The sequence below is a fragment of the Dendrobates tinctorius genome, unplaced genomic scaffold (assembly GCF_039654945.1).
Source record: "Dendrobates tinctorius isolate UK_male_01 unplaced genomic scaffold, ASM3965494v1 ptg000142l, whole genome shotgun sequence".
NCBI classification, from domain to species: domain Eukaryota; kingdom Metazoa; phylum Chordata; class Amphibia; order Anura; family Dendrobatidae; genus Dendrobates; species Dendrobates tinctorius.
Window position 1 is genome coordinate 949,784 of NW_027361809.1, and position 12,998 is coordinate 962,781.

The window sequence follows — 12,998 nt, forward strand, 5'->3', positions numbered from 1 at the left end:
GGTACAGTACAATGAAAGCCTATGGGTTTTCAAAAACGCTGTGCTCACGCTGCGTTTTTTTCCGCGCGGTTTTGCTGCAGTTTACAAACCGCAGCATGTCAATTGTTTGGGCGGTTTCCGCAGCGGTTTCACACCTTTAACATAGTAGAGGTGTGAAACCGCAGACCAAACCGCAGGAATCCGCAACGTGTGCACATAGCCTTACAATGCACCACCAGTCCCTGCATTCTGCTGCGACATAGTGCAGCACACAGCCATCTGTGGCCGCTCGTCCAGCGTAGCCCCCTGCAGTGACGTGACAGTTGAAGACCCAACATGGTCGTGTCCACTTCTCTGTGCAGGAGAGCTGCAGATCTACCAGTGAGGGCGACAGTGATGCCCAAGGCGTCTCTGGATTTTATGCCTACAAATGAGCTTCTGTGCAGGTCAATAAAAAAGGAAAATCTTTATTAAAATAAATTATACCAAACGATTTAAAATAAAGCCCTGAAATCAGAAGGTGCCTGCTGCCCCCTGCTGTCCACTAAGGATACTACACTGAAAGTCACCAATTCAGTCCATAGGACGCCGTCCTGCATCTCACATCATTCATGGCGACCTTCGTGCATATATTCATTTTAAAGGCATCTAAAAATCCAAGAGCGGACTGTATCCAGGACACGTATGTGCATCCTCGCAGAGAGAAACCAGTTGCATTGCTGTTGTCAGGTCCCAGAGAAATAAAGTGCAGCCACCGGACCCATGACCACGACTGTACACGAGTGTTCACACACAGGTTTTCTGACACTATATTCCAGGGACGTCACACAGACAATGTGGTCTCTGGTATTTAATGACTGTAAAAATCACTGGGTGAACAGATTTAAAGGGCCGGTCGTCTTATACAGACTCCCCCCACAGACTACCCAGTGAAGGTGAGGTCCACACTCTGCCCGGGGGTAATGTTCAGCAGGTGAGTTTGCTTGTGGTAGTTAGAGGAAGAGGCAGAGATGCTGTATGTTCCAGGAGCGACTTCAATGGAAATGTCCCGGGGGTCCCGCGATGTCACAGAAGACTGAAAGGGGCCAGCGGTCGAGCTCTGCAGAATATAAACACAAGATGTAGGAGACACCACCATCCAAACCGGTAAATTAATGTTACTGACACAACCAGGTGAGACTGGGCGACCATCATAAGTGATTCCCTGTAATCTGACATGACACAGCGAGAGCTGGACGTGGCCGGATGCTCCGTGTGACATGACTGCATGTACAATCCCCACCGGCTGCGCTGGCTTCACCACTCACCGATGCCGGAGGAGGCGGCTTCCCGGGCACTCGCTGGCGTCTCCTGCAGTGAATTCTGCAGACGTGCTGCACTTCGCTCCTGCTCATCTCTGGGGCTGGGATACAGCTGTGATACCTCTAGGAGAGGAGATAGAATATTATAATATCCATGTACCATAATATACAAGTAAGATTCATATGTCTAATCTGCTCTACACCTCACTGCAAGCGTGCATCACCTATGACCGCCCACAGGCCCGGGACACAGCCCGTCCTATGGGGTCGAGCGCAGCTGGGGGTTTATCACATGAATCCTTTTGTATCTGTGGCAAAGTATTGGGTAATATACAGCTCTGGCAAAAATTAAGAGCCCACTGCACAGTTATATAACAATCCGCTTCTCTCCATGTCTGACAGCCATTCCTCCATTCCAGTGTCAGCTGAATTCCAACCAGAGTCCACCTCATTCTACTTATTGTGCTTCTGATTAGTGATCACCTGAACCAAATCTTATCTAACGAAGGAAAGTATAAAAACCCTGCTGTGGTGTTCACAATCCTCCTGCAACAGAACAAGCTGGAGCTGGATGACGAAACAAGTGCTAGTAATGTCCCAAAAGTAATAGGAAACAAAAAATAACTTAACCACGCCAAAGGAGATGAAAAGAAAAGTCTTCAGTGAGGAAAAGAAGGGCTCAATTCTGGCTTTACTAGCAGAGAGATACAGTGAGCGTCATGTTGCCTCCATCCTTAAAATTTCTAAGACGGCAGTCCATTACAACAAGGTCAAGCAGCAGATATTGGGGACAACAAAGCTACAGACCGGCCGAGGGCAAAAACGACTCTTCACTGGCCGGGATGACCGTCATCTTATTCGAATGTCACTCAGTAACTGCAGGATGACATCAAGTGACCTACAAAAGGAATGGCAATTGGCAGCTGGGGTGAAGTGCAGGGTAAGAACAGATCGTAACAGGCTCCTAGGGGCAGGGCTCAAGTCATGTAAAGCTAGAAAAATGCCTTTCATCAATGAGAAGCAAAGGAGAGCCAGGCTGAAGTTTGCCAAAGACCATAAGGATTGGACCATAGAGGACTGGAGTAAGGTAATCTTCTCTGATGAGTCTAATTTTCAGCTTTGCCCAACACCTGGTCATCTAATGGTTAGACGGAGACCTGGAGAGGCGCACAAGCCACAGTGTCTTGCACCCACTGTGAAATTTGGAGGATCGGTGATGATCTGGGGATGATTCAGCAAGGCTGGAATTGGGCAGCTTAATCTTTGTGAAGGACGGATGAATCAAGCCGCATACAAGGTTATCCTGGAAAAACAGCTGATTCCTTCTGCTCAGGCAATGTTCCCCAACTCTGAGGACAATGCGCCATGCCACACAGCTAGGTCATCAATGTGTGGATGAAGGACCACCACATCAAACCCCTGTCATGGCCGCCCAATCTCCAGACCTGAACCCCACTGAGAACCTCTGGAATGTCATCAGGAGGAAGATGGAGAGTCACAAGCCATCACACAAAGAAGAACTGCTGACATGTGTGTACCAGGAGCGGCATAAGGTCACTCAAAAGGCAGTGCGACAATGGAAAGCAGCCAAGACGCAGGAAAGCTGGGATTAACAATCATGGGGATTCCACAGAATATTGATCTCTGAACTCTTCCCGAGGTAAAACTTTAGTATTGTTGTTTCTAAATGATTATGGACTTGTTTTCTTAGCATTATTTGAGGTCTGAAAGCACTCTGCATTTTTTTGGTTATTTTGACCATTTCTCATTTTCTGATAATACAAAATTTATTGCTGGAGAAAGACACGTGGTCAGTAGTTTATAGAATAAAAGAGCAATTTACATTTTACTCAAAAATATAAAGAGAAAAATCAGACAAACTGAACGTTTGAATGTGGTCTCTTCATTTTTGCCAGAGCTGTATATTAACACAAGATATAAGCGACTGAGGGGAAGATGTCGCCTCCGGCCCTCGGGGCTCATTATCAGACACTGCTGGCTGCCCACATACCCTGATGCCATGCTGCAGGTAAGGCACACCTGGACGCCAAGGGGGTGATATAGGGGGTGTACTACAGACTGAGATAAACCCATGATGTGTGGAAGTATCACTGCTGAAATCAGTGTCCGAAATCCCAAGGAGAAATGCGCCGCTGAAGATATAAGAGCGAGAACAGAAAACATGTCAGGAAGACTAATGCCCCCGATGTCGTATACTGAGAGGTAAGAGGGAGGCACACATGTGGGTGCCCAGCGGGGGCAGTTTTATCTCATTATATGGCAGGTTTAGACCCTTCACAGCTGCTGCCCCCTTAATATGCTGCAGCACATCACCTCACACTATGGTGGCAGCGGACTTGTGCCGTAGGACCCAGACCGCTGCATAATACCGGTCTGAACAGGAGAATGTGCCACCATGTTCCTTCACAGAGCACAGCGACGGTAATATCGTGCAACAATTATACAAAGCCTGAAGCCGCCCCCTGCCGGTACCTCACACTGCTCCGTCGTCTGGCGCATGAAGCAGGACAACGTGCTGAACGCCTCTTCTAAGCTCGAAGGCCGCTCCGCCTGCACAAGGAGACAAAGCAGGAGCTGAACACCATGTCTGCACGGCTCCAGCAGAGACGTCATAAGTGTCTGAGCCCAGGGACCCCGACCTAACGAATACCAAGAATGTGGGTGACTGTGCCCCATTTATAGTCCCCACTGATCTTCTCAGTTTGTCAGTGTGGCGGTAGAAGGGTCTGTGGATTAGTTGGTGTGGTGGCAGGAGGGGCCGTGGATTAGTCAATGTGTCAGTAGAAGGGGCCGTGAATTAGTTGGCGTGGTGGCAGGAGGGGACATGCCTTAGTAGGTGACTACACGGTTGTCCGGTATTTCCTTGGAAGGTGAAGAGCCCGCCACTGACCTCTGGGCTCTCCGTACTGTGCCGTATCCTTGGACTGTGGCCGCTGTGTGTACGTACAGACCACCAGTCCACATCCCTGCGTCTCGCCCTCTCCAGCACCTCTTGCCCCAGTGCAGACGTTCTCCGCAGAGAATCCTCCATCCTCTACGGGGTCTTCTCCAATGATGGGAAGACGGTGACAGCAGCGATCTGAAGACAACAAAAAAAACATTCTAAGGCTCCACACGTGATATCTGAAGCTCCGCACCTGACAGCTGAGGCTCTGCACGTGATATATGAGGTTCCGCACCTGACGGCTGAGGCTCTGCACGTGATATATGAGGTTCCGCACCTGACGGCTGAGGCTCTGCACGTGATATATGAGGTTCCGCACCTGACGGCTGAGGCTCTGCACGTGATATATGAGGCTCCGTACCTGACGGCTGAGGTTCCACACGTGATATATGAGGCTCCGCACCTGACGGCTGAGGTTCCACACGTGATATCTGAGGCTCCGCACCTGACGGCTGAGGCTCTGCACGTGATATATGAGGTTCCACACGTGATATCTGAAGCTCCGCACCTGACGGCTGAGGCTCCACACGTGATATCTGAAGCTCCGCACCTGACGGCTGAGGCTCTGCACGTGATATATGAGGTTCCGCACCTGACGGCTGAGGCTCCACACGTTATATCTGAGGCTCCGCACCTGACGGCTGAGGCTCTGCACGTGATATCTGAAGCTCCCCACCTGACGGCTGAGGCTCTGCACGTGATATGAGGCTCCGCACGTGATGAGGCTCCACACCTGACGGCTGAGGCTCTGCACGTGATATATGAGGTTCCGCACCTGACGGCTGATGTTCCACACGTGATATCTGAGGCTCCGCACCTGACGGCTGAGGCTCTGCACGTGATATATGAGGTTCCACACGTGATATCTGAAGCTCCGCACCTGACGGCTGAGGCTCCACACGTGATATCTGAAGCTCCGCACCTGACGGCTGAGGCTCTGCACGTGATATATGAGGTTCCGCACCTGACGGCTGAGGCTCCACACGTTATATCTGAGGCTCCGCACCTGACGGCTGAGGCTCTGCACGTGATATCTGAAGCTCCCCACCTGACGGCTGAGGCTCTGCACGTGATATATGAGGCTCCGCACGTGATGAGGCTCCACACCTGACGGCTGAGGCTCTGCACGTGATATATGAGGTTCCGCACCTGACGGCTGAGGCTCCACACGTTATATCTGAGGCTCCGCACCTGACGGCTGAGGCTCTGCAGGTGATATATGAGGTTCCGCACCTGACGGCTGAGGCTCCACACGTTATATCTGAGGCTCCGCACCTGACGGCTGAGGCTCTGCACGTGATATATGAGGTTCCGCACCTGACGGCTGAGGCTCCACACGTTATATCTGAGGCTCCGCACCTGACGGCTGAGGCTCTGCACGTGATATCTGAAGCTCCCCACCTGACGGCTGAGGCTCTGCACGTGATATATGAGGCTCCGCACGTGATGAGGCTCCACACCTGACGGCTGAGGCTCTGCACGTGATATATGAGGCTCCGCACCTGACGGCTGAGGTTTCACACATGATATCTGAAGCTCCGCACCTGACGGCTGAGGCTCTGCAGGTGATATATGAGGCTCCGCACCTGACGGCTGAGGCTCTGCACGTGATATATGAGGCTCCGCACCTGACGGCTGAGGCTCTGTACGTGATATATGAGGCTCCGCGCCTGACGGCTGAGGTTCCGCACCTGACGGCTGAGGTTCCGCACCTGACGGCTGAGGCTCTATACCTGACGGCTGAGGTTCCGCACCTGACGGCTGAGGCTCCACACCTGACGGCTGAGGCTCCGCACCTGACGGCTGAGGCTCTGCACGTGATATATGAGGCTCCGCGCCTGATGGCTGAGGCTCCACACGTTATATCTGAGGCTCCGCACCTGACGGCTGAGGCTCTGTACGTGATATATGAGGCTCCGCGCCTGACGGCTGAGGTTCCGCACCTGACGGCTGAGGCTCTATACCTGACGGCTGAGGTTCCTCACCTGACGGCTGAGGCTCCACACCTGACGGCTGAGGCTCCGCACCTGACGGCTGAGGCTCTGCACGTGATATATGAGGCTCCGCGCCTGATGGCTGAGGCTCCGCGCCTAACGTTTCCTGATTTCACGCCTTCTCTTCTTCCTATATGAAAATCTATAGGAAAAGCCATAAATGAACCCGACGCCGGCGGAGCTGCCACAGTAAGAAAACCAGCGCACAAAGGAGGAGGAAGTGCAGCACAGCGCGGCTCTTACCACAGACGAGTATGGCGCAGAGATCACACCATTAACCCCTCGTAGACACTCGCGGATGTGCAGACATCACCTCACGGTGCAGGAGCTGCGAAAAACATCCACAGGTAAAGAGGCGATCAGAGAGAGGCAGAATCGCGATATTCCATACAAAAACCGCAGCAAAATGGTGAAAGATCAGCGGCAGAAACCGGCCCCGGGACACGTCACGTGACGCGCCCTGCAGCGGAGCTCCAGCTACGTCATCCTGTCAGACGACGTCACCGCTGCGTCAAGGTTCCCCTCTGCGCGGCGCAGGCGCACTGACTGCTGGGAGAGGATCAGCTGTTACACCTAGTGACAGAGGCTGCGCTGCATGCCGGGACCTGTAGTTCTAAGGCGGTGACTGTGGAGAAAAGGCGGGAATAGTGCTGAGGTGATGAGAGCAGAGTGAGGCGAGGAGTGCAGGGAGCGTAGTGATGGTGACCAGTAATGATACGTGATACCGTGCTTACATTACACCTGTGAGGGCTGATGTGTAAGTATATAGTGTATAACGATAATGAAGACCTTGTCCTGACAGAGGTATGGGGAGGAATTACCTCACCGGTTACCTCAGCGATGGAGCCGCATGGACGCCTCGTGTTTTATGCGTTTTTCTTCGTGTAACGTTCAGATTGTGGTTTTCTGCCGTTTATTGAGAATCTGTGGAACGAGGCCGGCGACCCGAGAACAGGCCGAGCCCTGTTATTACAGATGGCCGCCCCCGTAGACCCCCGGCTGCCGTGTAATATGGGCTCTATCAGGCCCCGGACGGGCGCTCCTGTCCTCACAGAGGGATCATAGAATCGTAGAGTTGGAAGGGACCTCCTGGGCCATCTGGTCCAACCCCCTGCTCAAAGCAGGATTCGCTAAATCATCCCAGTCAGATGTCTGTCCAGCCTCTGTTTGAAGACTTCCATTGAAGGAGAACTCACAACTTCTCGTGGCAGCCTGTTCCAGTCATTGATCACTCTAACTGTCAAAAAGTTTTTTCTAATATCTAATCTGTGTCTCCTCCCATTCAGTTTCATCCCATTGCTTCTAGTCTTTCCTTGTGCAAATGAGAATAAAGTTGATCCTTCTACAATGTGACAGCCCTTTAGATATTTGTAGACAGCTATTAAGTCTCCTCTCAGTCTTCTCTTTTGCAAACTAAACATTCCCAAATCCTGCAACCTTTCCTCATAAGACAGGGTTTGCAGACCGGTCACCATTCTGGTCGCTCTTTTCTGAACTTGCTCCAGTTTGTTGATGTCTTTTTTAAAATGTGGTGCCCAAAACTGGACACAATATTCCAGATGAGGTCTGACCAAAGAGGAGTAGAGGGAAATAATGACTTCACGTGATCTAGACTGTATGCTTCTGTTAATACATCCTAGAATTGCATTTGCCTTTTTTGCTGCTGCATCACACTGTTGACTCATATTCAGTCTGTGATCTATTAGTATACCCAAGTCTTTTTCACATGTGCTGTCACTTAGCCCTATTCCTCCCATTCTATATATGCTTTTTTCATTTTTATTGCCCAGATGTAGTACTTTGCATTTCTCCCTGTTAAAAACCATTCTGTTAGTTGCTGCCCACTTCTCCAGTTTATTTAAATCTTTTTGAATCCTCTCTCTCTCTTCTCTAGTATTAGCTATCCCTCCTAGCTTTGTGTCATCAGCAAATTTAATCAGTTTACCCTCAATTCCTTCATCTAAATCGTTGATAAAGATGTTGAACAATACAGGGCCCAGGACAGAGCCCTGTGGTACCCCACTTGAGACATTCTTCCAACTGGATGTGCAGCCATTTACGACCACTCTTTGGGTCCGATCACTAAGCCAGTTATGAATCCACCTAACAGTTGCCTTGTCCATTCCATACTTAGTCATTTTTTCAATAAGGATTGTATGAGAGACTTTGTCAAATGCTTTGCTGAAGTCAAGATATACTATATCTACAGCATTTCCTTGATCCACCCAATCAGTGATACCGTCATAGAAGGAAATTAAGTTAGTCTGACATGACTTATTAGTTACAAACCCATGCTGACTCTGTTTAATCACTTCATTCTTATCCAGGTATTGACATACATGTTGTTTAATAATTTGTTCAAAGATCTTTCCTGGTATAGAAGTCAGACTCACCGGCCTATAGTTGCCTGGGTCCACCTTCTTCCCCTTTTTGAAGATAGGAACAACATTTGCTCTTCTCCAGTCTTCTGGCACTTCTCCTGTTCTCCAAGAATTTTCAAAGATTATGGAGAGGGGTTCAAAAATTTCTTCTGCTATCTCCTTCAGTACTCTGGGGTGTAATTCATCTGGACCTGGAGACTTGAATTCATTTAGGTTAGCTAAGTGTTTCCTCACTATCTTTCTGTTTATAGATATCCTGGATTCTTCTATTCCCTTAATAGGACAGTGAATAACAGTTGGTGTTACATTTCCTTTCTGAGAGAAAACAGATGCAAAATAGGAATTTAAAAGTTCAGCCTTCTCAACATCCTGTCTTACCATTTCATCATTTTCATCCTGTAAAAATCCTATAGCATCTTTGACTTTTCTTTTACTTTTGACATATCCCCAAAATCCTTTATTATTGCTTTTGACATCTCTTGCAAGCCTCAATTCATTGTCAGCTTTAGATAATCTGATTTGTGCCCTGCAGGTTCTGCAGACAGCATTATATTCTTCTTTAGATATGCCTCCCTCTTTCCATTTTATAAACATTTTTTTCTTCCTTTTTAGCATGTGCTTAAGTTCTGTGTTCACCCATCCTGGTTTCCTTAAATGCTTCCTATTTTTCCCTCTTTTCGGAATTGTTAACAACTGTGCTTTGAGAATTTCATTTTTCAAGATTTCCCATCCTTCCTGGACATTTTTGTCTTTAAGGATATACAGCCATTGGATCCCTCCAATTCTCTTTCTGAATCCCTTAAAATCTGCCTTTCTGAAATCTAACCTTGACGTCTGAGTCTTCACAGGTCTTCCTCCTCTAGTTATCCAAAATTCTAAAATAGCATGGTCGCTCCTTCCTAGGGTTCCAGCCACTTTTACCTCCTCAACCATTTCCTCCCTGTTTATAAGGATTAGATCCAAGGTAGCAGTTCCCCTTGTTTTCTCCCCTACCTTTTGGAAGATAAAGTTGTCAGCAAGAAAGGATAAGAATTTCCTTGACCTGTTAGTTTTGCCTGAGAGAGATTCCCAACAAATGTCTGGATAGTTGAAATCTCCCATGACAACTATGTCATATTTTTTGGAGAACTTGGCCATTTGATGCATAAAGAGTTCATCCATATCTTCAGCTTGCACAGGCGGCCTGTAGTAAATGCCTACAATGGTGTCCTTTCCATTGTTCTGTCCTTGTATTCTTACCCAAACAGTTTCCACAGAACTCCCAGTCTCTGAAGCTTCAATCTCTGTGCAGATATACGCGTTTCTAACATACAATGCAACACCCCCTCCTCGTTTATCAAGTCTGTTTCTTGCAAATAAGTTGTATCCTTCTAGTCTTGTATTCCAATCATGTGTATTGTCCCACCAAGTTTCAGTGATTCCAATGACATCATATTTCTTTTCCTGTGTTAGTAGTTCCAATTCTCCTTGTTTGTTGCCCATGCTTTGTGCATTAGTATAGAAACATTTTAGTTTGTGATTGGTTTCTCTTTCTCCAATATTTTTATTAATTAGATTCTTTCGTCTTTGTTCTTCCTTTCCACTTCTAATAGCAGAGTTCTCAATAGCATTTGTCAGGTGTATGGCTTTTTCTGGTCTTTTGCTTCCCTTCCCATGTTGTTCTAGTTTAAAGCTCTCCTTACAAGTGTAGCAAGGCGACTTCCAAATACATGCTTTCCAGTCTTCGTAAGGTGCACCCCATCTCTAGCAAGTAGTCCATCGTGTAAGTAGTTCACTCCGTGATCCAGAAATCCAAATCGTTGCTGACGGCACCATCGACGTAGCCAGTTTTTCACTTGCAGAATCTTATTCCACCTCCTTGTTCCATGGCCATCCACTGGGAGGATGGAAGAGAAGACCACCTGCGCTCCCAGTTCTTTCACTTTCTTGCCTAAGTCTTCAAAGTCTCTGCAGATGGTTTCCAGGTCGTTTCTTGCGGTGTCATTTGTCCCCACATGTAGTAGCAGGAATGGGAAGTCATCTGTAGGTCTGAAGAGTCCTGATATCCTGTCAGACACATCTTTAATTTTTGCACCTGGAAGACAGCACATTTCTCTTGAAGTTATATCCGGTCTGCAGATAGCGGCCTCTGTTCCGCCGGCAGATGTCGGCCGGCAGAGCCGTATCCAGCCGCTCTTACAGGTTATCTCTTATTAATCTCTGCAGCCGTTCTTCAGATATTGATGCTTTTCCTTTGTATCTAGCTTGTTGCCATGGAGACCGACCACCGCCGCTCTCTTGTAAGCACTGTGCCAGGATTAGGAGGTAATCCAGCTTCAAAACAGTGATTACATGGATTATACAAAAGAGCTTGTAAGCCCTATAGGCAGGGCTGTGGAGTCGGTAAGCCAAACCTGCGACTCCGACATATATCGCTTATATTTAAGTTAAAAATGTATTGTAGTACAATGTGAACATCAGACATTTAATCATTTCTATGATACAATAATCAAGATATTTAGACAGAACATAATATCTATTTATTGGAATACAACTTTAGAACACAAAAAACTGTAATAAATTGTAAATATGTAATACACTGTATAATATCGATTACATATATACGGTACAGACCAAAGTTTGGACACGCCTTCTCATTCATAGAGTTTTCTTTATTTTCATGAGAATGAAAATTGTAGATTCACTCTGAAGGCATCAAAACAATGAATTACCACATGTGGAATTATATAATTAACAAAAAAAAGTGTGAAACAACTGAAAACGTCATATTCTAGGGTCTTCACAGTAGCCACCTTTTGCTTTGATTACTGCTTTGCACATGCTTGGCATTCTCTTGATGAGCTTCAAGAGGTAGTCACCGGAAATGGTCTTCCAACAGTCTTGAAGGAGTTCCCAGAGATGCTTAGCACTTGTCGGCCCTTTTGCCTTCACTCTGCGGTCCAGCTCACCCCAAACCATCTCGATTGGGTTCAGGTCTGGTGACTGTGGGGGCCAGGTCATCTGGCGTATCACCCCATCACTCTCCTTCTTGGTCAGATAGCCCTTACACAGCCTGGAGGTGTGTTTGAGGTCATTGTCCTGTTGAAAAATAAATGATGGTCCAACTAAACACAAACCGGATGGAATAGCATGCCGCTGCAAGATGCTGTGGTAGCCATGCTGGTTCAGTATGCCTTCAGTTTTGAATAAATCCCCAACAGTGTCACCAGCAAAGCCCCCCCACACCATTACACCTCCTCCTCCTCCATGCTTCACGGTGGGAACCAGGCATGTAGAGTCCATCCGTTCACCTTTTCTGCGCCGCACAAAGACACGGTGGTTGGAACCAAAGATCTCAAATTTGGACTCATCAGACCAAAGCACAGATTTCCACTGGTCTAATGTCCATTCCTTGTGTTCTTTAGCCCAAACAAGTCTCTTCTGCTTGTGGCCTGTCCTTAGCAGTGGTTTCCTAGCAGCTATTTTACCATGAAGGCCTGCTGCACAAAGTCTCCTCTTAACAGTTGTTGTAGAGATGTGTCTGCTGCTAGAGCTCTGTGTGGCATTCACCTGGTCTCTAATCTGAGCTGCTTTTTAACCTGCGATTTCTGAGGCTGGTGACCCGGATGAACTTATCCTCCGCAGCAGAGGTGACTCTTGGTCTTCCTTTCCTGGGGCGGTCCTCATGTGAGCCAGTTTCTTTGTAGCGCTTGATGGTTTTTGCCACTGAACTTGGGGACACTTTCAAAGTTTTCCCAAATTTTCGGACTCACTGACCTTCATTTCTTAAAGTAATGATGGCCACTCGTTTGTCTTAGCTGCTTTTTTCTTGCCATAATACAAATTCTAACAGTCTATTCAGTAGGACTATCAGCTGTGTATCCACCAGGCTTCTGCCCAACATAGCTGATGGTCCCAACCCCATTTATAAGGCAAGAAATCCCACTTATTAAACCTGACAGGGCACACCTGTGAAGTGAAAACCATTTCCGGTGACTACCTCTTGAAGCTCATCAACAGAATGCCAAGAGTGCAAAGCAGTAATCAAAGTAAAATGTGGCTACTTTGAAGAACCTAGAATATAAGACATATTTCCAGGTGTGTCACACTTTTTTTTGTTAATTATATAATTCCACATGTGTTACTTCATAGTTTTGATGCCTCCAGAGTGAATCTTGGTCTGTACTGTGTGTGTGTGTGTGTGTGTATATATATATATATATATATATATATATATATAATATATAATCACTATGACTTATCTCAGCTAAGACAAAGCCAAGATCCTCAGGCTACATTCACACCATGGGCGAAGCCAGAATCAAACCTAGGAGGAGGCAGAACCTCATACTGCACACCTCAGCTGCTGCAGAACCTCATACTGCACACCCCTACACTT

The 12,998-nt window shown here is 47.6% G+C and overlaps 2 protein-coding genes across 10 annotated transcripts in view; one reads left to right on the top strand and one right to left on the bottom strand.

Moving 5' to 3' along the window:
- Positions 1–426: 426 nt before the first annotated feature.
- Positions 427–6,750, bottom strand: AKIP1 (A-kinase interacting protein 1). 5 transcript variants are annotated; one of them, XM_073545203.1, is made up of 5 exons: positions 6,483–6,750; positions 4,192–4,380; positions 3,774–3,851; positions 1,287–1,403; positions 427–1,078 (listed from the first exon to the last, which is right to left on the bottom strand). In XM_073545203.1, exons 2-5 carry the CDS (start codon positions 4,330–4,332, stop codon positions 902–904), a joined length of 513 nt encoding a protein of 170 aa, XP_073401304.1. In that variant the 5' UTR covers positions 4,333–4,380; positions 6,483–6,750; the 3' UTR covers positions 427–901. The 5 variants fall into 5 exon arrangements, with proteins under 5 accessions (XP_073401304.1, XP_073401301.1, XP_073401302.1 ...); XM_073545200.1 differs by lacking the exon at positions 6,483–6,750 and adding an exon at positions 6,000–6,125; XM_073545201.1 differs by lacking the exon at positions 6,483–6,750 and adding an exon at positions 5,979–6,106.
- A 97-nt stretch (positions 6,751–6,847) lies between these two features.
- The window catches only part of DENND2B (DENN domain containing 2B), a 272,711-nt gene continuing 266,560 nt past the window's right edge, over positions 6,848–12,998 (top strand). For all 5 annotated transcript variants that reach the window (XM_073545194.1, XM_073545193.1, XM_073545195.1 and 2 more), the window contains exon 1: positions 6,848–6,996. The gene's annotated coding sequence lies outside the window, so the exon portion shown is untranslated. The remainder of the gene's footprint in view (positions 6,997–12,998) is intronic.